Source organism: Mycteria americana, chromosome 5, assembly GCF_035582795.1.
Source record: "Mycteria americana isolate JAX WOST 10 ecotype Jacksonville Zoo and Gardens chromosome 5, USCA_MyAme_1.0, whole genome shotgun sequence".
Taxonomy (NCBI): Eukaryota; Metazoa; Chordata; class Aves; order Ciconiiformes; family Ciconiidae; genus Mycteria; species Mycteria americana.
The window spans coordinates 48,193,698-48,220,996 of NC_134369.1; the positions used below are offsets into that span (position 1 = coordinate 48,193,698).

Consider the following 27,299-nt stretch of genomic DNA (forward strand, 5'->3'; position numbering starts at 1 on the left):
AAATGGGCAGTGTATAGCAGGCCTCCAAAATAGGTTTTGCACTATCATTAATGTCTTAAAGGTAGTTCTGCTGATCTTGTTTTAACAAAGGAGTTTACTTCTGGAAAAATCCATCTGTGTAAGAGACAAGTGTTCTATTCTGTTTGGGGGCAAGTGTGCCAATTCTGTGATAGACAGCATTTTTGTGTCTGACAGTAGAGTACATGTTTCGCTTGGGGAGGAAGTGTATGTGGGGATGTGTATGCTTTTTTTTTTTTTTTCTTTTAACAGTTCTAGTCATATTAACGGTCTAGAGAAGGAAGTGAAGAAGGAAAGAAGTATATTCTTTTGACTGAAATAGACTGGTCAGACAGTTCTAGTGAATGCCTTAGATAGAATCATCAAATTATTTAGGTGGGAAGGGAAGTCTGAAGGTTTTAGTCCAACCTCCTTCTCAAGACAAGACCTTCTCCAAAGTTTGAGCAGGTGCTCTACAGCCTTATACCAAAAAGTTCTGAGTATCTTCTAAGAATGGAGATTCCATAGTCTTTCCTGACTAGCTGTTCCAACGTTTGACCATTCTCACTGTGAACGCGTGTGTGTTTTTTATATCTAATCAGAATTTTCCTTGTTGCAATTTGACTGTTGCCTCTTGTCCTTCTGCTGTGCACCTTTGAGAAAAGTCTGGCTCTGTCTTTGTAGCCATGCATTAAGGAGTTTAACACAGCAGTTAGATCTATTTTTAGCTTTCTTATCTGCAGGATAAACGATCCTTTTCTCCTCAGCTTCTCCTTGTACATCATGTTTTTCGGCCCATTTTAATAGCTCTCTGCCGGACTTGCACCACTTAGCCAATACTTCTACTTGTACTGGGCGGGCTCATAACTGGACATGACATTCCAGATGTGTGTCCAGTGCTTGCTAAGCACTCGCAAGTAAGAGGTGCTAATCACTTCCGTAAACTTACTGGCTACACTCTTGTTGATACAGCCCAGCATGTAGTTAGCTGGCAAACTGCTAATTCACGTTCAGCTTGTTGTCTACCAGGACTGCTTGTCTGTTCTGCAGAGCTGCTTTCTATCCACCCAGCCTGTACTGTTGAACAGGGTTATTCCTCCCAGGTGCAAGGCTTTTGCATTTGCTTTTGCTAAAGTTCATGAGTGTTCTGTTAGCCTATTCCTCTAGTTTTACAGGGGCCATTTGAGTGCTCAGGTCTTCAGCCATGCCATCCACTGCTCTCCCTTTGTCCCCAGAACCATTCATGTCATCCTAGAAGGCAATCAGGATGCATCAGACATGATTTGCTTTTGGAAAATTTGTGCTTGCTGTTCCCAATAATCATTTTACCCTTCGTGCCTTCCACTTCCTGGAAGATAATAGTCCAGGAGCTCCTACTGGTAGCAAGACTGTAGATCACCTGGGCTATCCTAGGTAAAAGGTCTCTTGAAACAATGATCTGATTTCTTTGAGTATGTGAGCCAGTGTCCCTACTTGATAACCTGGATGCTGGCTGGCTGAATTTCTTTGTTCTTTTGACATTCAGAATATTCGCCTCTAGAGCTTGAAACAGTGTTGTAGTCAACCCTGAGCAAATAAATTAAGTTTTTTTTCTGGGTATCCATCCAGAAGCATCAGTCTCAACAATTCTGGACTCTCTATCCCGGTAAGATCCCATGTGGCAGTAATACTTGCAAATCACTTTTCAGTGTTTTAAGATCCTTAACAGTCTTATACGTGTTTAGATTCCATTTGTTTAAACTATAATCAAATCTAGAGCACATGGTGTCCACATACATGACAAGTGGAACATATATGTACAGGACACCTATTGCAAATGAGTGATTTAGATTGCTTAAAAAATCACTGTCAAAGATATTAGCAAAAGTGGTTTTAATATGATTTATAAAAGTGCAACTTACAAAGTTCGATGGCAAGGTTCACTCTATTAATTACTGCATGGAAGAAACATACACAGGAAAATTGGGTTACACTCGAGTTAAAATGATTCACAGAGAGACTGAGGATACAAAAGGGTGCGGAGGACCCTCCCCTTGAGTCACGAGGTTCAGAATAGATCCCCTTGCTTTCTAAACTCTTGATGGAGCTTAGGTGCAGCTAGGTCCAATCTTAGTCTCAGACTTGGACAACGGTTTATGTCTAAGGGATTATATATGCAAAATTTATCAATTCAGCATGCAATCAAAGTTACCAAGACAAAATCAATGTTACCATACTACAAGGTTATGCATGATATCGGTCGTTTACCAAAGATCTGCTGTTGGTAAAAGGTCTCTCTGCCTTGAGAAGCAACCTTGAGAGGTGTCCCAGCTCAAGGGGAGATCACTGCCATGCAGCCACCGCCATGCAGCCACACTGCCTAGCAGGGAGAGCTCAAAGAAGGCTCACTTTGGCTGTCATATTTATAGATAAAGTGGTTGGCTCATAGTCAAATTACATATGATAGGAAAGATATGCATGAGGCTCCTTGTACCCACAACTTTCTTTGTTCCCTGATAAATGAGTCTTGGAAAAGCCACCTGCTATTCATGTGTCAATCGCATGATCAGTGTTCCAAACTCATGCATCAATGCTCACTGTGCCACTCAGCTTCTTTGTGGGTTCTCAGAGAACAGGTTGGGACCAGAGGAGTTCTTGGCCTGGTCACAGCTCAGGCCAAACTACTGCTAGTTTGGTTAAGAGGTCGAGTGCATCTGTCATAACACCACAGTATTACTAATGGTGGTTACCCTTTCCTTCAAATTGCATCCCATCTTACAGCTCTCTGTGAGAGGTAGCTAGTATATGGAGACTGACTGTGGCACTAGGTATGTTAATGCTGCTCTGTGATATGGTCAGCTGTACCAGTACAACTGTGGGACTGGTGTAGAGGGAATAATGAGATCATATCTCTGGTCCAAGGGCAGTCCTGACTCTGGAGGGTAACTCTAGTTCTTTTACTGAACTTCAACTGCCCACTGAGCAATTTCAGCTGTAGTGTCAGCTACCGCTAAAGGCTTGTAGCAAGACTTGTAGTTGAATGCTTTCACGTGATAGGTAGAAATTTATTGCAACCAATATCTTTAATTACTCTTAAACTTCTCACTTCTTCTATGGCTGTAGAGTTGGTATGTTTGTGCAGCAAGTACTGGCAAGCCCTCTTTGGAGGACAACACTCAAGCATGAGCACAGATTGACAGAAAACTTTAGGTGGGCTGTTCTGTATGGCCTCCAGATGGCACTAGTGGTCTTTAGCTTTAGCGATTTGGATTTTTCCCCATACCCTGGATTTGCAAATTCAGTTGGTGAGAGGTAAGGAACCTGGAGCTTCTGGATTCTGGCTTCCTATTTAGCTTTTTTGCCTTCCATTTAGCAGGGTGAGTTAAGTGCTGGGAGACACCCTTTTATTGTCTCACACAGTGTAATGCTTTGGTTTAAAGCTGGGACAAAGCTTCAGCTGTGCAGGGAGGGGGGGAATGTTTTAACCTTTGGGAGTGGAACCTATCTTTTATTCTTTACTTAAGAAAAAAACCTCACATTGCTTAAGAGTGGAATCAATTTGTAGCAGAGAACTGGGAGGTAAGATCAGGGCCTGGAATCAAAGGTGGTATTGAAGCAATCTAAGGGGAAACCCACCAGCAGAACAAAGGAATCTGTTTTCGGGACCTCCGCTAAGTGCTTGTGGTGCATTATGGTGACTTCCATGTTTTGAGTTCGCTTTCTGAAGGTAGGTAGTCTCTGAAGTGTAGTCAGGGTGACCTCTTCTGGGTTGTTCTCTTAATTTTCTTTTTTCCTTTTTCTTAGTCTGTCTGAAAGGTAATGTTCCCCTCCAGTGTTATGCTTTGCATATTCCAAGTAGAAGAGGAATCTGACTGTTTCAGTAAAGTTCATGACCTCTACCAGGAAAGGAGTGCTATCAGGAAACCATAAGATGTATTGATCTTTAAAAGGAACAGACTTGGTATAATACATATTTGTGATGTTTGACTAGATACTTCTTTAGGCCTGGTTTCTCTTGGCACAGCTAGACTTGTCATGACATGATCTATAGCGGAATTTGAGGCTTCAGTGCTGAGGAGAAGAAAGGGATTATGGATCCAGCATGTGTAACTTGTGTTTCACTTCCCATGTGGAAGAGTGAAGAAAAAGTTTCCTTTGAAGGAGATGTGAAGGGTATGTACCTGGAGGTGTGAAGGGTATGTACCTGGAGGTGTGTAACAAAGCCTTCAGCTATTGTTGCTTGATTTGTGCTGGAATTACTGAATAACTGTTTGGTTTGCCCTGGCCGAGGTTCTCTTTTTGTTCAATGCAATTTTTCAGGAAGATATTGACCTCAAAAGGTTTTTTTGTTTATCCCCTAAGAATATTGAGTAGAACTTAGGAAGTGCTGATGTTGAGTAGGTTCCTTTCGTAGCTGTTTCCATGCCACCCCCTGTGGAATAAGCTGTATTTAGTAGGGACAGAGCCTTAGGTCAGCAGAGTCAGGTATCAGACTTCTGGAGAGTTACTAAGAGTGGTATCAGTGAATATGCTCTATGTTTTCATCTTTTGTTACAATACTGTTTTTCTGGTATTGCCTCTCTCAAACTCTGTCAAACCTCCTTTTGCATATTTTGGGCCTGGTCCACCTCTAGAAGGAATGCTGCTAATAGATTTGTTTGGGGATATTCAATGATCTGTTTGGAGGGAGCGGGATTTTTTTTTTTTTTTTTTTTTTTCTTTCTTGAGGCTTGAAACAAGACTGAAGCTGTGCTTAAGGTATAAAGCAGCACTGGATGATTTAAGAGCCTTGTCTGTTGGATTGAAAAATGTGGTGTTGAACACTTTTCTAGTGCATAATTAAAAAAAACTAGACAAAGCATGCTGCCGTACATCTGTTAAATTGGCAGATATTTAGTAACTTGGTGCTGAAAAGGACAATTATCATCTAGATTGGCCATCTGTGATTCACAGCCTGCCTTTTGCATTGAAGGTATAGGTTTGGAGAATGAGATGGTCTTGGCAAGCTTGATCCAGGTTTGCCTGAGGGTGTAACTTAGTCATCTGATTATATGTTAAAAATCTAGGTAGTTTTATTTATCTGAGACTTCCAAAATATGTGATGGAATTTATTTATTGACATACCTTTTATGTCCTAGTATGAATAAGAGGTGCATTGTTAATAAACTACAGTCTTAATTACAAACTTTGACATGCTTTTGAAGGTGACTCACCAAGCCCAGTTACGTGGAAGTCCCAAGGCTGCTCTTATAGCCAACTGTTGAATTGGTGGATTATGCTGGTTTTTGGAGGGGCATCCATGCAAGGAGAGAATAACAAGCCTGACTTGTGTCTGAAGTACAGCTGAGGAGGACATGGTTCCAGGAATAGCTTGTGCTGTTTGTGAGCCTTCCCCATTTTGCCAACTAGGGATGCCTCTCTCTCTCCTGTCTGACTTTCCCTCCTTCTGTGTACCTGCTTGTGGGACAGAAAGGAGCCTGGTGGACCTGTCTTGCTTGGTGCCTGCAGACATAATGGGGACTTGACACATGGTGTGAGGAATCCATAGTGAAATGGCTCCTTGTTTTGGGGAAACTTCTCTATAGCCTCCTTTTTTGCCTGAACTACCAGGTTTAGGCAGCCTTATTTCTGAGCCTGAATGGCTGGAAGGGTCCTAGCCCAGCAGGAACTTCTTAGTCAGATTTACACCGAATTTGAAAAATAGGTTTAAAAAAAAAAAGGGCAAAACTGAGCTGAAAACCAAATGTTCTTGTAAAGGGCCCAAGGATCAGCAGCTGGGGGAGACTTTCCAGAGGGACACAAGAGTTCCTGTAATGGCTGGGTAGACAGCTGGGCTTCACAGCGGCTGCCACCGGCTGCCATCCTGCAGCCTGAGCTCACCCCCCTCAGCCTTGCAGCACCCCTTCCTTCGGTAGCCTGGCTTCCTAATTAGCACTGGCTCCGCTGGGATATTTACCTTTTCTGTGCTGGATTCCTGTGGTTTCCAAAGAATTCAGGTGCTCACTTCGAGCCAAGGAATTCACATTACCTCACAGGCTGCGCTTAGGCCAGAGCTGCAGCAGCAGCCCCGTCCCCCTTGCAGTAACCCCTGCCTGGCAGGCCTCCGCTTCTTAGGGAGCATAACTCGCTTCTCCATGGACACCTGGGATCAGACTACAACCACTTCAGTAGACATCGCCTTGCACATAAGCTGTGGAGCAGTGTTTTTCACTTTGATCTCTTCTATAGACCCCTCCTCATCTTTCATGTTCCTCAAATTACTTCTGCTCCCTCCCAGTCCTTTGAGTCTCTGTTTGGGTAGCAGAGGGTGGTCTACCCAGGCATAGTGGGTCTCTGGGTATAACTACATGACCCTACTGTTGCGCTTAACAGACAGGGTCAGTGTACTAAAGAATTGGAGAGGCTAGGCAACTTTTGGTGACAGTCTGCACAATGAGAAACTAGAGAATGTGAGAAACAGAATAGAAGAGGTTCACCAAACCACAGTGTGGCTGAGGTTGGAAAGGACCTCTGGAAGTCATCTGGTCCAACCCCCCAGCTCAAGCAGGGCGACCGAGAGCCAGTTGCCCAGGACCATGTCCAGACGGCTTTTGAATATCTCCAAGGAGGGAGACTTTACAATTTCTCTGGGAAACCTGTGCCAGTGCTTGGTCACCCTCATGGTGTTTCCTTATGCTCCATAGGTTCAAAATCCTGTTAATGGCAGTGCATAAGTTGAAAACTTGCAAATTTGTTATGAAAAGATAAAAAAGGAAAATAAGTCTTTTTTTTTCCTGTCCCTGCAGACATCTGGTAAAACTGCTCCTGGATCTTGTTCTTTAACATACAACTGTCTGAATAATGTTATCCAGCTTTGGTTAGAGAAATTCTGCCATCATAGAGATATCACCAAAACTCCTTTTTATGTTTAGTAATTCCCTTACAAGCTTTGGCTCCTCAGTTGCTAACTGACATATCAGGTGGATGCTGTGGAAAATATTCATGGTGGAGATAGGGGGATTGTGATGGGCTCTAGACTTCTGTTTTCTGTCCTGTACTGCAAGGGAACTGGGTCCCAGGTGGCATTTTGGAGTCCAGCCCTTGATAGTGTTAAAAATGGAAATATCTATAGTTCTCTGCTACCAGTTCTAGTCTACTGAACAATTCCCTTAGGGTGTCTTGTTCCTTTTCATCCTGATTTTAACAGCAGTTCATGGGAACCATGAAGAGAATTGAATGTTGCAAACAACTTTCTATGTGGTCTTAGTTCCCTAAACAAAGTGGCAGCTAATAGACTAACAGGGAAGCCAAAGTCTAATGCATGGGGAGGGGAGGGAAGAGGGGCTGAGAAAGTGACTCAAAGCATAAAATGTGAGGAGCGTGCTTAGAGAAACACTACACTGGTTATTTCCAGGACATTTAGGCAGGAACTCTGTGTGCAGTCATGGAAAAGACTACCATAATGTGTGCTTTTTCTGTAGCTCTTGTTTGAGAGAAAAGGGATTAACTATTCTTTCCTTCTTCCCACTCCAGGGTCTTTTCTCTTCTCCTCCTCCTTTCCCAGGCCCTGGCTAGATGTCTCAAATAAGCATTCCAGAGCTGCCAAGCTTCATGCAAAACCATGTAACATCTTATGTAAATATTTAATGATCCAGTTTACGTATTTCCAAAATGACTTGCATATGACAAACTTTACCTTGTGGTCAATTCATTTCCTGAAGGAATGCTGGGGATAAGGCAAAGAGCGCTGTACAACCCCTCGGGTAGTGTCCTGCCTGAATGTGTGACAGTAAAAGGGTAGGTTGTTTGGGTTAAAGCAGTGTAGGGGTGTGGGTTAGGGGCCAATCAAAGTTTGGTGTGGTGTAGTTGGGGATTTCTAGAGATAAGTGTGGGCTCTGTGACATGTTTTGTAGATTGCTAGGTCAACAGGGAAAAGTGCTCCATGTCACTTGTGGAGTAGGTGGCCTATTGAAGGCGGAGCTTAAGCTTGCTTATTAAGCTTATAGTGAGTGAACTCTTGCAAGATGAGGAGGGAGGGCAGTAATCTGTCAGTATCTGAATGCCGAAGGTGATTTTTGACAGGGGAAATCTGAAGCATGACAGGGAGCCAGAGAGCCGGAATGCCTCTAGGTGATGTACCGTTAGTCTGGAGGTTGAGAGTCCTTCTGGAGTCTGAAGGAATTAGTAAGGATTTCTCCCTTGATTTTCTGTTCCTGCTGCCCAGGCCACCTGCTGCCACTACTGCCACCCTACTGCTTGCTTTTGATTGCTCTTTCCCCCTCTCTGATCCAAGAGAAAGTGCAGCCAGAGGGAAGGCAAATGTGCTGTTGTTGAAGGTGAGCTCTGTAGCAGCGTGTAGTTGCTGGTAAAGGGAACTGGTTGTTGCCTTCATCCAAGCTGGTGCTCTGTGTGACTTGACTGTGACCAGCTGAGACATGGGCAGGTGTGTCAGAACGGTTGAATGTATGAGTGTCACTTCTCTATTCTAAGTTTCGAATTCAGAAATGAAGGGCATCTCCTCTGTCCTGCTGAGGAAAGAGAAGCTGCAGTGAAAGGGAAGGAGGCTGCCAGGGCTGTTCACAATATGATTGCTGCTACTTCTGCCTGGGAGGCTGTATTGCTGGCAGCAGTTTGTGTGGTAACTGAACAGTGCACAGTTTTAACTCAGTTTAACCTTTCCTATTTCTAGCTGTAGTTTTGGGGTAGGAGCTCTCCCACAATATTTCTCTTTAGAGGCTTTTGGAATCTAATCTCCTTGTATATCTCGTTAGTAGGTGTCCTTAATTTTCTTAATATACCTCTTTCCTCAGATTTTAAAAGGACAAGATTCGTTAGAAGGGGAGGATCTTTGAGAGAATGGGAGTGCAGTAAGGCCAGGGAAACAAGTTAATGAAAGTGAATATCTTTGATATCACTTGTTTTTCAATTTACAGTGAATACAAGCAGTACATAACATCAAGACAGGGGAAAGTGCTTCCTATGTCCTTGCTGCTGTGAGCTGTATTATCTCTATGTAATACATATCACAGAGGTGACCCAGGTAATGCTGTGATAGGGGACCATTACTCCTGCATCCTCTGCCTGTCTCCCCACCCCTCCCCCCACCCCCCCAAGTGCATTGGCAGGTGAAAGAGAGTTCAGTCAATACAGGAGAAATCCAACTTTGAAAACCTGTGGTTAGAACCTGCGTTATGGAGAAAGCAAATCTGAATTCAGGCCAAAACAGAGTTGATACCCTTCTGATGGTGGATACAGAACAGACTTCCATTCCTTTCTTGGTTACATCGATAATATTTCCATTATTAACAGGAAGAACTGCTGGTTTGGATGAGGTGGGGTCAGAAGAATGCACTGAAGTGGCAGGAAACCTTCCTGTCTGACTAATAGTGGAAAATTTCACCTGTTTGTAGATTTTAATTTTTTTTCACTCGACAAGTCCTACAGGAAAATTCTTTGTAAGAATTCAAAGCAATGTGGATCCAGTTGTTGAACCATTCAGACCACACAAACTTAACTACCAGCAATACATAGCAGTGTTAAGTGTGTTGAGCGTCTGCATTGCAAAGCCTATGGACTAGTCCAGAACTTGGACAGGATCAGATCACAGTGGGGGAAAATAAGAGTTGCTTGAAGCAGAGCAAGAAAGAGGTGGTGTTAGTGAGCAGAAGATAGTGTTTTGAAGAGTTTCACTTGATAAAATAGTCTCCTTTGGCTGAAGATGCACCTCTGCATGTGGACAGTCCAGCCTCCAGTTTAGGAGTACTCTTGGATTCCTGGCTGATTGCAAGCTCCCACATAGCAGCATCCACGAGTAATGCTTTGGCTAGGAAACAGTCCTATCCTGGCAGATGATGACCTGGCCTCAGTTATTTGTGCCTTCATCACTCTTTGGCTGGATTATAGCAATATGAGATACCTGGGCATGAAGCCTTTAGTGCTTAGGAAAATAGCTCGTGCAGAATGTTGCAGCATGTGCTTCTGGTAAATTGTGTTCCTGGGAAAACATCGGGCTGGCCCTTTATTTTCTGTGCCGCCTTACCATATAGTTTCTAAATTGTTTTTAGGATCTTGGCCCTTATCTTTTCAGTGACAAATATTCTATTCTTACAAGTGGCCTGAAATTGGAAGGGGGGGGCGGGGGGGCGAAATGAATCGGAAGAGAGGGGGGGGGCTCCAAAATGAAATCAGAAGAGAGAGGGGCCTGAAATGAAATCATCCTCTTAAAGGTTGTAAGATTTCTCAAGGGTTTATTCTAATCTCAGGTTAACACCTAGCATTGAAGTTTTCCTACTTTCCACAGTTACTGTAAAGGCCTCTTCCTATAACCTTAGTGTCTCTAAAAATAACCTGTAAATTTCTGTTGAAGCAAGATATTCTGTAGCATGCAAGTCTCTTTGTCTTTCCTGGAGAGAATAAGTGTGGTGAATGAGTGGCCTTGGAAGAAAGATACACTGAAATGTAGTATGAAAAGCTGTAGAACTAGAGAGTACTGAAGGTAATTGTAACTGGTATTTCAGTGGTAGTAATGCTTTTCCATCCCAAGCAAGTGCAAAACACAGTGTAAGGGGTGTGGGCTATTACCAGCGTTGTACTTGTGATCTGTCACCATTCTAACATCCAGAGGCTATTGATAGAGGCTCTAGAAATAACTTGGATTTTCCATTTGCAGACTTGCACTTAGCACAAGGCTAGTAAGGCTGTCAAACCAGCTCTTGGAGAATGTATTAAGCTGGCATTTGATTCTGTTGTTTAAAGCTTGGGGGTTTTGATAGTAGATTTGAGTAATTTAATGTTTTGTATTTTTTTTTGATGCATTGCTGAACTGGCCCATGATATCCCTTAAGATGACAGCATCCTAGTAGAAAAGTAAGTTTGTGTACTGAGAGCTCTAGAACACATTGAAATCCCTTCTGAATAATCAGTTCCCAAGGAAATGTAAATTCTAAGAGCATGGAGCTCAGACCACCTAATAATTAAGGATGGTCTCTGTAGAAGGAAGCTAATGCAGGAATTTGCAAAGTAAAGAAATACTGTTGTTTAGAAGTATGGTCTATGTCTGCCAAGGGTTCATATCATCATATTTCTGATTATGTGCATAATTAAAACAATAAGATGCTGATAAGCATGGTGAACTTAATTGCCCCCTATTTCAAAGTATCGAGGGAGCCATGACTTTGTGAAATAGCTTGCTGCTTGTGCTCAGTATCTTCCAGGATCTGGCTGAAAGCATATTATGAACAAATGCTTTCAGTATGCTGCCAATAAATGATTGTTCAGGTGAAGATGATGAAATCATAATTAAGTACAAAATATATGATAAGGCTGTTGTTACTATTTTCAAAACAGAAGTGCTAAATCCAGGAAACTTACAGTTAAAAGAAATTCAAATACTTTTAAGCTGTGAAAATATGTGGAAAGGGGATCCAAACTTCCAAACTCTTTTCTGTTGCCAGCTGCTCTGACTTCATATGTAGTTAAAGCTTGGAAAAATATGGTGCAAAATCTTTTTCACTGTTTTTAACCTCTCTGCTTAGAGTTAGTTGCATCATGGAGGTTTCTTTTTTCCTGCTCCCACCTGTGTATTTAAGGATAGATTTAATCTGATGAGCATCTTCATGGATTTGCTGGTATAGTTCTTGTGGAGAGAGAGATATTTCTCAAAATGGCTACCAAGTGAGGGCAGTAGTGGCTTCATTTTCACTAGAGAAATGAGATATTTTTCTTTGGCAGTTCTTTCTAAAGAAAGGCTTTTTTTTGTGTAACTCGTTAGATGTCCTTGTATAGTTCAGCTTCTTCTGAACTACGAAAAATAATAGGGGAAGGATGAAGAGAGATGACTATTAATAAAGCAAATTGGGATGCATTCTTTTCTGGACACTAACTTCATTGCACAGCCAGATGCTCCAAATTCCCCTCCCTCTCTCCCTCTTCCACTTTTCTTGAGCACTGCCTCCCTCTTCCTGCTTTGAGGCTTCACTGAGATCTACTCCCCTTTTCTTGCAACTAACCCTGCTCTCCTTGGTACTTTCTTTCCCTCTTGCCAGGGCTTCTTAGGATAGCATATGTCTGACTTCCCCTCTACCCCTTTCTTAATCCCTTTTATCTCTTTTGAGACATTGGCATCTTAAGCTATTGTGGTATAGGAGATGGTCAGAGTGAAGAAGAAGGTGTTTTTTCACTTTTTTTGGTTTTGGTTTTTTTGTTTTTTTTTTTTTGAACTAGAACATGCTTGCTATTACAAGCTGGTGGTGGTTAGCAGTGGCTCATACTGGTCATTCTGCCCACCTGGATTCTGCCCTCGATCTTTTGCTTCATTAATTTTTCTCCAAAGTCTGAGGCCTAAAATATATATTGAAACAAGAATTGATTACATGCAGAAATTGATTGCAGTTGGACTAGAAGATCGTTGTAGGTCCCTTCCAACTGGAACTATTCTATTATGTTATATTTAACTTGATGGCATGCCCTTGTTTGGATGTAGAATTTTGCAAGTGTTGCCACAAATAGTATTATCCTCTGCTTAATGTTTGATTTTTTTTTTTTTTTTTGGTGGCCTGTTCCTAAAATGAAGGCAATGCCCTCTCTGTCCTGGCTCTGCATCCTAACACTCTCCTTTGTTATGTCTGAAAGAGGGTGTTCCTGCATCTAATTGAAAGTTAATTGGTATCTTTCTATATTTGCTCAAGTGGCTGTTCTGTCAGATCCGTGATCAGACTTGCCTGTGGCTCCGTAATTTGTGGAGCAGATCAAGTAGAGTGGCTGGGGTGTGCAGCTGAGCAGGTGATGAGCTTTCAGATGCAGTGCATCCTTAGATCGACAAAGGCTGATCATGCAACTACACCTCTAGAAAGCAACTTTTGCACAAGATGTAACTTTAAACACTTTAAATTGGCATGGCTATCAAGAGACACAGTTCTGCACTCCTCCTGGCTGCTGTTCACATTCTTATATTGACCCTTTCCTTTCCTAGCACAGGTATCTGATCAGTTCCCCTCTGGCTGCACAGTGCAAACTGGAATGGAGGGGTAGCATGGGCAACTGTCTAGCTGTTGGTTGCAGGAAGCTCCTTCCCCAGAAGCTTGTATTGTTTCAGCATTCATTCAACCTCTTCTTAAAGAGGTGTGCTATTGATAAGATTACTGTTTAAATTGCTTCAGTGCAATTTTGTGATGTATTCCTGTGCTCATTCAGGGGCTTGTGGTGTCCATTGAATTTTGTCACCACAAGCATTTCTGTACCCATGCAGTGAACTGATCTGATTTGATAAATAGATTAGCAAAAAAAGGCTGGTTTTAGATGTCTTGCTGTGCAGGACAGACACTCTTGTACCGGTAAAATGAAAGTGGATAGCTGAGGAAAGAGAGTATGGGTAGCTTAAGTCTGTGTGGCCGCTGGAGAGGGGAAAAAAAAAAGCTTATGAAGTTACAACTTTGTAGCTGCATCAGGGAGCTGATCTACCTTTTTCCTTTTGCAGTCTTCTCCCTCTCACATTTTGTGTGTGTCCGTCCTGTGTCGTCGTCCCGCCCCCCCCCCCCCCCCCCCAACAAAAAAAAAAATCCCTCAAACACCTTACAAACCAAAATCCTGGGCTATTTTTCAGTTGGATCAATTCTTTGATTAATTTCAACACAAACATCTGTGATGGTAGTGTATGGCTAAGGGACTGGTGATGGGGTACTTGGTTACAGTACAGGTAATGCCTTTTAATCAGAAGGTTACCACTGTTTCCATAATAAACAAGCTGATTTAACTGTGGTATTGTTGGCTGTAACAGGGTTCATACGGAGACTAGATAAGCTTGTAGCAGTGTCTTGCTCCTGATTGCGATCTTCCCTACAGTCCCTTTCCTTCTACACAGCTAGGTGACATCTTTGAGATATGGAAGGGCTGCATAATCCCTGAGAATGACAGTACCCTGGAGCAGATGGTGCCTTGTCGGACAAATTGGTCTGACCTGTGGGTTGTACCTGGTTTCCTGGATGCCTCTTGAGAAAGAGGATTGGCAGTTGTAGGCTATGTAGTTGTTGGTGGTAGAAATCTGTTCCCACCCTCAGCTTTTCCTAACGCATCCTTGGAGCATACAAGAACTGAGCTGTGCTTGTATGAGACTTCAGGAAATATTGCCTGTGGTATGCCTATGTAGTATGATTGCTGTGAATGTGTGCATTTTCCAGGACCAGTGGATCTTAGGTATTCATGGTAGGTCCTATTGTGAAAATGAAGGGACTGTCACACTGAGTGTCTAAAGCGAAGTGGCCTGTTTGGCCAGAATGCTCAAGGACCACAAATCTAAGCAGTCAAGAAAAAATGTACCTAGCATGATGTATACACTGTTAGACTATGACAACTCCGAGGAGAACAAATGGAGCTCCCTGCTCTAAGACACTGAAAAAGGGACTAAATGCACCTGGATTTGGCCCTTGAGAATAAATGATTTTCTTGTGAGGAAAGGTTGCATTTGATGAAGTCTCATTACATGCATTTTCTCCCTAGCTGTTGTTGTTGAGTGGTCTGTGTAGTAGGTTGTATTTAGCAAGCATGTCACTTTTTCAAGAAATACTGTGAATCTTTATCTGTCCTTACAGGTTTGCAACAGTGAGGTATGACCAGGCATCCAAGAACATTAAAAATCAGTTCATGCATCTGACCAACTACAGTGTCAACAAGAAGAGTGGAGATTATGTCAGGTACTTGGCTGGAAAATGGAACTTGATCTCTAGAGGCTGGGTCAATTTACCTAAGTTGGTCTTCTGAGGCTGGTGCAAGTCCATAGAGGTAGGCCAGTGGTGTCAACTTGCTTCTTTCATTTATTTTTAGCTGTGATGATCCTGAAGTAGAGGATTACGGAAACAAGTGGAGCATGAGTGCAATGCTGAGGTACTTAAAACAAGAGGGGAGAGACACTGCAGGTCAGTACAGATCTTGTTCTTTTATTCCTTTGTTGGATCTTAATCATCTCACTAGTGCAAATTTTAAGAAGTCAGGGAAGAGCCCCAGTGAGTCCCATTTAGCACCAGAGCAGGGTGGAGGGAAGCATTGTTCCTTGCAGCTTACTCACTAGAGCTGTGCATTTTTCTCTATCCCCAGAGATGAGTCCTATCCCCAGAGATGAGGCCTACCCCTTCCCTTTTACAAATAATATTCTGAGACTTTCTCAGGGTGTGTTTCTTAATATTTTACCTACATTTCCCGTTTCTTAAGGTCATTCCATTCCTTCTAAAAGCTTCCCTCCCTCTACTGCTCCCATGGCCTGTTCAGTCTGATGAGTGACCAACCTCTGGAGAACTGTGCCAGTTTGAATGACTCTTGGATGTGGTGTCATCTTTCCATGGCTCAGGTTTTTGCTGGGTGTTTTCATTTCAGTCTGTGTTTCATATAAAATAGCTCCCTCTTCCACACCTTTGCCAGGTCTGCTGGGAGTAAATGCATCTGCAGAGCAGAATCCAGGTATATCCTTTAAGGGATAAATTACCTGTGATACTGAGACATCAGTAACACTACTGATAGCAGCTATGCCCATATTGCAACTGTTGCCAGGGAACACTTAGATGTTGGAGGAAGGGATTTGAATCTGGCTTTCACATGGAAGTAGACTTTTCCCCCATCATATGCGCGCATGGCTGTCCAATCACTTGCACCGTATGTTTTCAGTAAGCTGTGTACGCATAGTTATTTATATTGATACATTTCCACACCCCACCCCAACCTAAAGTATAAAACATGCACTCTCAATTAATAAGTAAACTGCTGAGCAATGCAAGCAGGTTTCTCTAACTATCCATTACAAGGCTTCTTGCACCTTTCTCTGATGCATCTAGTTCTGGTCATAGGGAGGGAGAATGCTGGCTGGAAAGTGCTGGCCTTGTCTGGGCTGGCAAGATTTTTGTGCTCTGGGATGTTTATGTGCACTTAGACATTGCCATGCTGTGTTGCTTCCACTTAGTTGTCTTCTGGCACAGAAGTTCACATCTGAATTTGCTTGCATGCTCCTCTGTAATTATTCAGGTCCCTGCATGTCATCATCTGAACATGAGAAATAGTAATTGTAGGCCTAAATCGAACTGTCTAGTCAAGTGGTTTGTACTAGATGTTCTTTGGCACAGGGACTACCAAATGTCTGTGTGGGTTTGCTGGAGGTCTTGTGTGTTTGTTTGTGCTCCCTTTGAGGGGTGGGGAAGGCTGTCCTATCATTCCTACTAACTTTTCAGACTAGGACTCCAGTGTTCATTCCCTCCTCCTCTCACTTCTCTATTGCTTGTCCTTGAAAACAGAAACTAAGTGTGTTCTTTCTGTTGCATGACTCATCCCAAGTCCCGTGTAGAATCCAGGTCTACATCTAATGTGCATCTTTTCTTGCCTTTTGCTCTCTCTGTCAGCTCAGTTTCCTGTTCCTGAGCTCTGTTTACAGGCTCATACAGGAGCTGGAGAGAGCTTCCTTACTGAAACTGCTGATTATCTATAGGTCAGCAGGACTGGGAGCTGTCACCAGTCATATCATTTTGAAGTGATTTGTGAATCATGGGAACAGCTGCTTTAGAGGAAGGTGCAACATCACAGAACAGTTATCTCATAAAAGTCCACAAGAAAAATTTTTGTATCTCAGTGGCTATGGCTTATTCTCTGTAGTTTAAGAGCTTATCTCACTAACCCACTCTTGTTTAATCCGTCCTAATACTCTGAGTGGGCAGTGATCAGACTCCAGCTGACATGTGCTGATGTGCTTGCCACGTGTTTCTGCTTACTTGCACTGTACATACACTCACTTTTATCATTCTCATTTGTGAGTATTTTTGCACTAGGATACTTATGCATGTATCTATATACTTATGCTTGCATGGATTTCCAAACATCATTGCTTTGTCATCCATAGGCTCTCACATGCTTCGATTCACAAAGGTATCTGTCCATATGCATATTCTCATGCTTTTCTAGATATTGTGTGCTACTTCACAATCTACTTTTTTTTTTTTTTTTCCCCTCCTCCCCTCCTTGCAGCACTGATGGCCAACGTGGAGGACCTGATTATCAAGACTGTAGTTTCTGCTGAGCTGGCCATTGCCACAGCTTGTAAAACTTTTCTTTCACATCGTGGCAGCTGCTTTGGTAAGGCACTGGGGGCACCTTTGTTGATTGGCTCTTGAGTACTGTTTGAAACTTCCAGCTTTCTGATGCTACAGAGAAATGTGCATTCCCTATTGCAAGGAAGCTGGATACTGTTTTTTTTTCTCAGTATAGGCCTCTGAGGGCAGGGGACGTTGAATCACAGTTGCCCCTGTGCCAGTGTTGTTAATCAGAATCTCATGCTGGAAAATGGGAGGATGAAAAGGCACTTGAATGGGAACTGGGGAAGTGCTGGAAAGTTGGAGTTACTGACCCACTAGTGCCCTTGCAAAGGATGGCTGTGGATGATTAAACATCCCTTTAGAGCATTTAATATTTTCTATTGAGCCATCTAGCCCGATGTAGTTCTGAATTATTATACTACATGGATCTGAGGACTAGGGTGGAATGTGTAATACAGTGCCTGGAATGACGGTGGTGGTAGCGCTTCTGGGCTTGTACTTGTGTGAGAGTACCGCGTGGTGGCGACAAAGCCTATTTCTGGCAGAAGCTGGATGCAGAACTATGTGCTGGCAAAGGGATTTGAGAACTCGCTGGCAGCAGATGCTGGGATGAGGTCCAGAAAGCAGTGGCTGGTACCACAGTGTGCCTTCTCCTGCTTTCCAGTGGCTGCTTCCCAACCTTCCCTAAAGAGGCCTCCGCCTGCTCTTAGCTGCCCTTTGCTCGTGTGGATACATGCACGAAGATGGAGGTTTGGGGCAGGGGAAATGAGTCTAGAATTAGTCGCAGTCAATGCTTAAACCAAAGACTAAGCTTGGCTTAAGCTATCCTGTGTTTAGGTGTTGGGACTTATATTTAAACTAGCCGTGACAGGTAAATCCATTTGCGTGGTCCTTGCATTGCACTTGGGTATTGACAATTCTGCAGCTTTCAACACTCTAACACAAATGCTATCATCTTTGGATATTTGGGGGTGTTGAGACAGTCAAGAACCAAGGAGGAGCCATAGCTGATATGTTGTTTAGTTACCTGCCAAACTAGCTACCTCTCTGGCCTTAGCTCCTCCAGACTGACTCCGATGCCTTTGTTCAAAGTTGGAGAACCTTGGCATACATGGGCATTTATGAGTTAGATAATGGTTTTAGTGAAGTAGCAGTTTATCAGCTACTCCAGAAATATCAACAACTGGATTAAAAAAAAAAGCACACCACAAAACTTCAACTGCCTCTTTTTTTGCTTCTCCATTTTCCTCCCTCAGTTGTGTTTCTAGATTCCGCTGAGCTGTGTATGTGGAAACTAATGTTCCTCATGTACTTTCTGCTAGGCCTGGCTCTGAGGTTATCCCACTTCCTGCTGCCTCCCCAGGGCTGCACTAACCACCCTCTCAGATGCTCCCCCACAAATAAACTGTTTTGTTCCATTTATTTCAGTGTAAACATAAATTAAGAGCTTCCCAGGAAAGAAAGCTTAAGTAGGAGCCATACTGCTTCCCTAGGGAGCCTGAGGCATTTCCAGAGCTCAGTACTTTCTGCCACCTTCCCCCACAATTAAGTGGTGGTCCTTGTCCCAAGGATTTGAACTGCCCTTGTCATGCTGTATGGCTCATTCTTCACTTGTGTGTCTTGTTCTGACACTCTTTGGATGTGCCACTTTTAACCCTGTTGTAAAAAAGGCCGTTTTTCTAGCTGGAAATGTTCGGAATGGCTGAGTTCACAGCTCTTAACATGAGGGAGAAAATTGAGAACGAAGATTTCAAGGCAGCATGCAGAAGCTCCCAAGAGCCTTTTTTTTTTTTTTTTTTTTTTTTTTCCTTTTCATTCTGGGCTGTGAACAATGAAACTGCATGTGTGTCCTGAGAAACTTTTCAAACGATCAGTCTATCTCAGACTTCAGAAACCTGTATCTGAGATTCAGATACAGAAGTAGGCCTTGTTTTGGAAAGCTTCTAGAAAAATATGACCACCTTAATGCATATTCTACTCTAGTCTTTGTAATGCTGTTCTAGGGAATAGGACTCCAGCACAATTGCCACTTTCTAGCTAAAAATTAAATCACAAGTACTTATTTGTCTAGATTAGTTTGCCCAGTTGATTTCTCTAACAATTTAGCACTGCTGTGGTCCTTCATTCCTTTTCCAAGTAAATGTTTTTTTATGTGATATACTTGTTTTCTAGATTTAAGGGAAGAGACTCCATTCACGGCTTCTTCATGTTCTAAAATAAGACTGGTGAGACAGTCTGTGTGGTTCCAGCTACCCATGTTTGTCTAGAAAGTGAGAGCGGTAGGTCAGGATGATTCTTTTTCTAATGTCAAAGTGGAGTGCTGCTGACAATTTGTGGAAAGATTGTAGTGATTCCCCTTTTGGCCATGTCATGTGAGCTGTTTACTGCATTCTAGTAATAATCAGTTCTCAGAGGACTTGGGATGCTCAGTAGTTTTGTTCCTCTGAAATGCATCACAAAGTAGTGTAAGTACTACATGATTTTGTTGCAGCCTTGTTCATGCATTGTTATTGACAACGTGATCTCAAGCCTCTGTTTTGTTCTTTATGATTAGCTAAGAATTCCTCATGTAAAATTAAGCTGCAAGTAAAAATTGTCTTAACCAGTAGCACCAGAGGAGGGCGTGCTGCAGGACTCTGAACCACTGCATTGTCCTGAAGCTGGTCACCACCTGAGTTGTTGGTTGCCTCTGGAGCCTTCTTTAAGAGAAACTGGATTTTGCACTGACTTTGAGGGACGTGACATCTCAGTGGGAGCAGGAAGTACGATAGGGATACATATGCCCAAGCTGATTAAAGACCACATTGTTCTCCCTCCTGGAGTAAGCACTTCTGGGTAGGCTAGAAAAGACAGTGAGGCCTGCTTTCAGACAGTCTGAAAAATCTCTCTGTAGCATGGTTTAGTAGGGGATGAAATGAAGGCAACTGGGTGCAGCACGTATTTCATGAGCCTGAAGAAGCGATAGATTTAAGTCTCCTGTTTCATTCCCAGCTCTAGTCAACCCAGCAGTGACACTGTTGAGCCCTTCTGCAATCAAGAAGGCAGGGCAGCATAGGATAACAGGCATGTTTGTTGATCCCACCAAAGCAATGAGTTTCTTTCTTAGCTGCTCCTGTGTCCTAAGGCTGAATTGGTCAGGCTTATGCTTCTAATCACATCTACATTAAAATGGTATAGAGCAAACAATAAACTATTGTACTGCTTGTGAGTGGTGCTGACCTGGAGCTAAATGCTTAAAAAAGTCTTCATTTGTATCTAATCACCAGTTCTCAATCACCTATGTTACTGTTCTTCATGAGCATTTAATTTTCTTAGTAGTAGCAGTTGACCTGTCTGGGGGAATGGTAGCCTTTTGTGGTATTGAACAGTGCTGGCCAGCTCCCTAATGAGTTTTGCAGGACATTAAAAATTTGAGATTCTTAAGGAATTTCTGTGCAGACTTGCTTGACATGAGTGTAGGCAAGTCCCTGCTTAGAGACTTAGGTCAGCCATACATATACCATACACATATCCTATATCTTTTTCTGGTTTCATAGATGACATGTCAAGGAAAAGCAGAACAGGTATTCTCTACACTTACCTTTTTTGCAAAGCTTAATCCATTCTATTTTCATACTCTTACTATCAGTCTTTGCTTTAAAGCCAGTATGTAAAGATGCCATTTTGAATCTGGAAAAGGTTGTCCTTAGAGTCCTCTGGCTACCACCAGATTCAAGAGCCCTATACCTTTCAGGACAGGTCTTTTGATGATCCAGTGTGCCAAGGTAGGTTTTGTGATATAAATATATCTTCAGAATTTAACAAAACTGTCAGCTGAGCCTGAAGGGTAAAACAAGTTCAAGGGGTAGGTCTTCTAGTGATAGCTCCTGTAGGAGTAGGGGTCTATCCCTGCACTGTTTTCCTTACTTGTCATTTCATAGCTCTAAGTGGTACCTAACTGATTGTTGATGATTTAGCACCCAGAGCTCAGCTGAAAGAGTCAGGATCCCTGTTTCTGCAGAAGCTTTCTGGTTTCTTTAGGAAGCTGTTCTCAGCTTGGTAGCACCAGTTTTCTTTCTCAGGGTGCTGGGGCAGACCTAGGAAGAATTAACTCTTCCAAAAACAGCCATAAAGAAATGACCAGCATTGTCAATTTATCATCAATGGACTTGTGTTACCAGAGTCTGAATCAACCCTGGCTTCTCATTCCATCTTCTACTGCCATTGGTTCTTGTAGTGACATTAAGGTCTTTAGCAGATAGATGAAGAACATGATAGATGAGAACTAGGAGACAAGAATAACTAAGTTATTCTTGTCTCCTAGTTTTTTTGGGGCCAAGGTTGTTGGAGTTTAGGAGCTTGAAATCAGAAGAACTTGGGCTAATGAAGTCAGGAAACATGCTCTCTTTCTCCTTCACCTCATGTACCCATGTATCTGTGGAGTCAGCTGGCTTTTATTTTGATCTACCTGCTACTACATTTTCTTAATTTGGCCACCTAAGTTTGTTGAAGAACAAGTAGCAGCATATCTACTGTTCTGTTCCTCAGTGACATAAGGGAAGTTAAGTGATGTCCAAAGGTGGTTTTTGGGATGTTAACCTCTTCGCTCACTAAGATCTCACACGCTGGGTTGAAGAACTTTCTCCTTCATGGGTGACAATTTATTTACCCTGTAAGATTAGGATTATAAAGGCAGCTCAGTTTGCACCAAGACTCCTGTTCTTTGATGTTAGCCTTGAAGATATCCTTATTAGCTTTTTTGACTTCAGAGTAGAGGGACGATTCTGAGTCTGATTTTGGTATAGGTGATGAGCCCAACTGTAATCTTCTCTTCACCAAAGAAAGTAGTGGTTTATGTAGAAGGAGGGCAACCAAGATGGTGAAGGGTCTGGAGAGCAAGACTTACGAGGCGCGGCTGAGGTCACTTGGCTTGTTCAGCTTGGAGAGAAGAGAAGGCTGAGGGGTGACCTCATGGCAGTCTACAACTTCCTCACGGGGGGCAGCGGAGGGGGAGGTGCTGATCTCCTCGTGTCCTATTGCTGGTTACCAGAGAGAGGAAATGGAATGAAGCTGTGTCAGGGGAAGTTCAGACTGGACATTAGGGAAAGGTCTTTCACTGAGAGGGTGGTCGGTCACTGGAACAGGCTCCTCAAGGAAGTGGTCATGGCACCAGCCCTGCCAGAGTTCAAGAAGTGTCTGGACGATACTTTTAGTCACATGATTTAGTTTTACGTAGTCCTCCAAGGACCAGGGAGTTGGACTCGATGATCCTTATGGGTCCCTTCCAACTTGAGATATTTTATGATTCTATGTAGGCACCCTGCAATTAATCCACTTCTGAAGACTTCTATTGGGAATGTGACTAAGTGTCCTTGAGGCTTCAGTAGAAGGAAAAAAGGTTGAGAAGTCATCTTATAAGTGATGGACTTTCTCTGGTTACCTTGTGGAGAAAGTGTCTCTAAGTGAGGTAACTACACATTTGGCCAAGTTAGTATGACAGGTGCAGGCTACATCTTGTGACGTAGACAAGAACACCAAGATGTGGAATAATTCTGTCCCCTCTTGTTGGGTCCTTTCCTGTAATAACACTGAGAGATAAAGCCTTTCTCTGTTAAAATAAAGTTCTCTCAAAGAGGGAGTTAAGCTGTATTATTTGGAGTGTAAGGCAAATTCCCACACAAGACTACAGCACCAGTACTTTCCCCAAAGCCTTTGGTGTCCAGAGTAGAGGCTTCTATGCTATTACTTGATATGACGCAGTGTGGCCTTTTGCTTATCAAAGCCTAAACTGTTATGCTGGCTTTTTGTAGAGTAACAGGAATGATTTGGGACCTGAGTGTGATAGCCCCCAAGATGTAGATTTGTTCATGTCCCCATAGCTGTTAAGATGTGCTCTACCAGAGTTGAAGCAGGTACTGTACCATCACTAGATAAAGTGATGGAGTTCATTTACAAAATACTATGTAGTCTCTGAAGCCTCAAGTTTGGCTATATGTTCAACAAAGCAGTACATCCAACACTCTTACAAGTTTTTCTCCCTTGCACTGACTGGTTGCTGCTTTGGATGAAATTGTAGCACAGTTAACTCTTCTAACTGAAGCTCCTTGATACATGTTGTCTATAAGCATGGTCTGCAGGATACCTTTATATAAAATACAGAAAGAGTAGGAAGGAAAAAGGGGAGACTTGAATTTCAGTGGCACAGGTGTAGTTCCTTGCATTAGGAATGTCTGTAAATATGCTCCTGCTTAAAATGGGATGATCTGTTTTTAGTGCAAAAGCAGAACAGTTGCATACTATGCAGCTTTTTTCAGTGTATATGTGTCCCTCATAACCTCAAGTTGCCTCCATTCAGTTGCAGAATATGGACTTTGTAGTAAAGCTGCTTCTTGTTCCCCAGTGAACAAGCTGAAAACAAAGACTAGAATTACAGCGACCCTCTAGGAATTGAGCTTATTCATTGTATGCAAAATCATGAAAACATTGTTTGCACTACCAGGCTATCACTTGTGACTTAGTTTCTAGACTTACAGAGAACAGCAAATTCTTTGTGGATATTTTCTAAAAGGGAGTGCCAGTGCAGTCTTTGACAGGATTATAAGCCAAACTTGGAATACATGGTAGCTTACCAGAACCAAAAAGCTTGAGGCCATGTCTCTAGCCTTCCTCTTAGTCTTAAATAATGACATTGGCAAAAAAATATTTGGCTGAACTGTTGCTGTTAGACTTTAGTCTGAAGCTAGCCTTTCTCTTGAGAGGATTGGGAAGCTTGGTCAGCAGTGACTTCTCTATGGGGGTCAGAGGGGAGAGGTAGGCTGTTCCTGCTGAGTCTTGGCAACAGCTGGTACCTCCTGATATAATTCCAGTCTCTTTAGCAAACTGCAAGGGTGAAGCATGTTATTGTGCATTGTAGTAGTAAGAGGAGGGGAGCAAGGGAAGGCACTGTGGAAACTTGATATCTTAGTTTCTTCTATTCTTTCCTTAATAACAATAGTGGTACAAGGTGGGTTGTCAGAAACCTACCATTGCCACAGCCCGAGGCATGTGTTTCTCTTTCAGTCATTTGTTTTCTTTACTCTCTCTACAGAGGGAAATGGCAGTCTTGCTGAAGTTGGTAGTCCAGAGGATATATGCTCATGTCACTCTACATCTTTGTGCTGCCTTTGTATTTATTTTTACAAATGATAGGGAGTTTCACAGTAGAAAAGATACTTCTTCGTTGTTTAATCTAGATAGTGCATTTTCCAAATGTGGAAGAGGGCCAACGAGACTTTTCTAGGATAGTTGAAACCACAGGTAATTTATCTTCTGTTTGTGCCCTAGTATCCCAGGCAGACTTGAGAACCCCTTTGTGCTGAGGCCTATGTGGGAACCTGTGAGGCTTGATTCTGTTGCCAGAACACGCATATTGCGTAACTCCTGATGCTCTGAGGTAGTAGAGATATCTATCTAGGGGTTGTAGATATGACCTAGAATACATGAGACTTGGGGCATTATGGAGCAGCAGTGGAGTCTTCCTAGGAGGCCCTAAGCATTGCAGATGGTATTGGATGTCTGTGTTTAACAATGGAATTGAGTCAACAGGGATACCCCAAAGAGCTTACTGTCCTAATAAACAAGGCAGACACAAGGGAAAGGAGTGTAAAGCACCAGCAGCATGGTCAGGGCTAGCTAAGGTCAAGAGATTTCCCATATGTATTTGTAAAAGTGGACAGAGTAAGAGAGTAACTGGGTTGGAAAGAGGGAGGGTTAAAGAGCAAGTGGTTTGGAAGGGAGAAAAGTGTGCGAGAGGAGGACAAAGTCAGAGGAGCCAAAATACTAGCAAAGGTCCTTTGAGGGGCAGAGGGAGGGAATGGCCAGCAGCAAAAGAAGCAGCAGTTAGTCAAAACAAAATGCTCTGTTTCCTGACTGGGGTTGGGAGGTCGCAGACCAGCAGCTGCCACAGGCCCACTCATTGCTTCTCTGCCTCAGGCATGAGCTGCCTGTCCACTGGAGTTTGCTATGCCATTAAGGGTCGCAGGTCTTCACCAAACCTGAGGTTGTATTTTGAAATAATGTATTAAAATAATCAGAAGTTTCTCCTGGTCAAAATGCTTTGCTAATGTTTACACTTATAATCCCCACCTCCTCCTTTTCCCTCTACTGCAGCCTTTCCCGTCTGGGGAGCAAGAGAGCCAAATGTAGATTCAGCCTCGTTTCTTTGGAGTGAACCACCTCCTTAACTCTCTGCTATTTTGCTTCCCACTCAGTGTCTGGCTACACAGTCTAGAAAAGTGAGCAGGCAATACTTGGCTGCCATTTCCTCCCCTTCCAAGTCCCCCCCACAGCTCATTAACTTCACATTATAAGCTACATGAGCTCTCGCACAGCTGTCTGCATAGGAAGATCTTGTCAAGCAGTCCAGCTCCCTTGAGCCAGCATCAACGTCAGGCAGGCGACAAAAGGCCAAGGCCAGAATTCAAGGGAAGCAGCATGGCAAAGAAATTCTCCTGCTTTAACTCCAGACACTAGGGAACTGGTTAATTCCATGGAAATCCTTCTTCTCTGCCAATACCCTGTTCTGCAGTGTTTTGAAAAAATGTGCCTAAGTTGCCCTGATGATCATTAACTGTATTTCTTAGTGCTGGAAGAGGGAATTGCATTAACGCCAACTTCTGATTTACAGTTGTCTTCGTGTAGCATCCTTCTTGCAACTCTTTCCAAACTAGAGAGAATGTGTGTATAGAGTGAAATAGTAAAATCAATCTTGGAATGGGAAGCTGGCTTCAATCTAACCTGTGTAGAGCAGAACACATCTAGCAGATGTAATATGTTGTGAATGTTTTAGAAACTAAGGAAAAAATATTTCTATAGTGGTTTGCTGCAAAGTGGCAAGCTGTCAGTAAGATGAAGAGTTATGGGAGGTTGTCCATGTAGATGGAGTTGCCGAGAAGACTCTTGTACTCCTGTGGGGATATTGCAGAAGAACATACAGGAATAATTGAAAAGAAGCTGATGCTTGAAAGAAGCAAGATTTTCTATAGCTGACTGGAACAATGAATATAGGAATTAAAAGTGAAAAGGAGAATGAAGTTCTGTTGTTTCCAGGATCCAACGGAAGAAGTAGATTGGACCTGCTGTGCTTGTGTCAATTCTATGTAAAAACAAGTAGTAGAGTTCTGCATGAACTGCAGTTTGTGGACTTTAATAAAATAGTTTATTTTTCTACATAATACTTTCCTAAGACTCATTTTCTGCTTCCCTCTTTCCCCCACAAACAGTACATATTTAATCTTGATTCTGAGGAAGTGACATTTCCCACTTGTGGAATGTTATTATTTGTTCAGCCCTAGAGTTCACTGGATTTAACATAAATGATATAGATAGAAGTGACCTGATGGAGACTAATGTTGGACCTTACCTGGATGTTTAAAGGTGCAGTAAGGTAAACGTACAGTGTCTGCTGTGTTTTCAGAGCTGTATGGTTTTGATGTCCTTATTGATGACACTCTCAAGCCCTGGCTGTTGGAAGTGAACCTATCCCCATCATTGGCCTGGTAAGTGACTCCCAGTTTAATATGGGGCTGGGACTGTTGCTAGAGATGGTTGTCCTTGAAACTTGTGGTCCTAGGAGGGCATGATTTCATGATGCCCGCAGAGCATTTGTTCCATTGCTAAGAGTTGACAGAGAGGATAGTCTTTTGCTTTTCCCTTTGCATAAACAAACTTATTGCAGCAATAGGTTTTGAAAGAACCCGGTTGGGATTCAATTTTCTTTTTAATTATTTCTCCTCCACAGTCCGTCATCATTGTTAACGCTTCATAATCTCCCATCATAGACAAATTTTGAAACTCTCCAGACTATTGTGTGGGGTTTCAGTCTGCTTGGCTGAGTAGAAACTTTAAGATTTTGGAGTCCAAGCAGAGTTCAGGCATTATGCTTGACTTGAGTATGTAGATGTAAGCTTGGGCTCATATTTTTGGTCTAGTACTCTCTTTAGCTAAAATCTAAAGAGTGAGTGTTGTCTTGGCCCTTACACTGACCCTCATACTCTAATGAAACTTGAGGGTTTATTTTTGTAGATCTCCAACTATGTGTGTTTTCTGGACTACTGTTTAACATTACAGGAGCACAGATGCACAATACACTTTTGTAGTACTGTGAGTAATATTTCAGTTATGATGGTATAAATAAGCTTTAAGCTATATGTTCCTGGAATAGCCATATCTGACCTTCCTCTTGATCCCCCCTCACCTCCCCCCCCCCTTTATCCTGCATATAATTTTTTTTCACACACTGTTCATAACCCTAGCTTCCACAGT

The 27,299-nt window shown here is 42.7% G+C and overlaps 1 protein-coding gene across 3 annotated transcripts in view; it reads left to right on the forward strand.

The window, feature by feature from the left end:
- The window catches only part of TTLL5 (tubulin tyrosine ligase like 5), a 145,060-nt gene that overhangs the window by 14,833 nt on the left and 102,928 nt on the right, over window positions 1–27,299 (forward strand). For all 3 annotated transcript variants that reach the window (XR_012775944.1, XM_075503279.1, XM_075503280.1), the window contains exons 10-13: window positions 14,541–14,642; window positions 14,773–14,864; window positions 16,951–17,058; window positions 26,452–26,533. Coding sequence is in view for 2 of the 3 variants with exons in the window: in XM_075503279.1 (XP_075359394.1) it covers window positions 14,541–14,642; window positions 14,773–14,864; window positions 16,951–17,058; window positions 26,452–26,533 (384 nt within the window). In the remaining variant the exon portion in view is untranslated. The remainder of the gene's footprint in view (window positions 1–14,540; window positions 14,643–14,772; window positions 14,865–16,950; window positions 17,059–26,451; window positions 26,534–27,299) is intronic.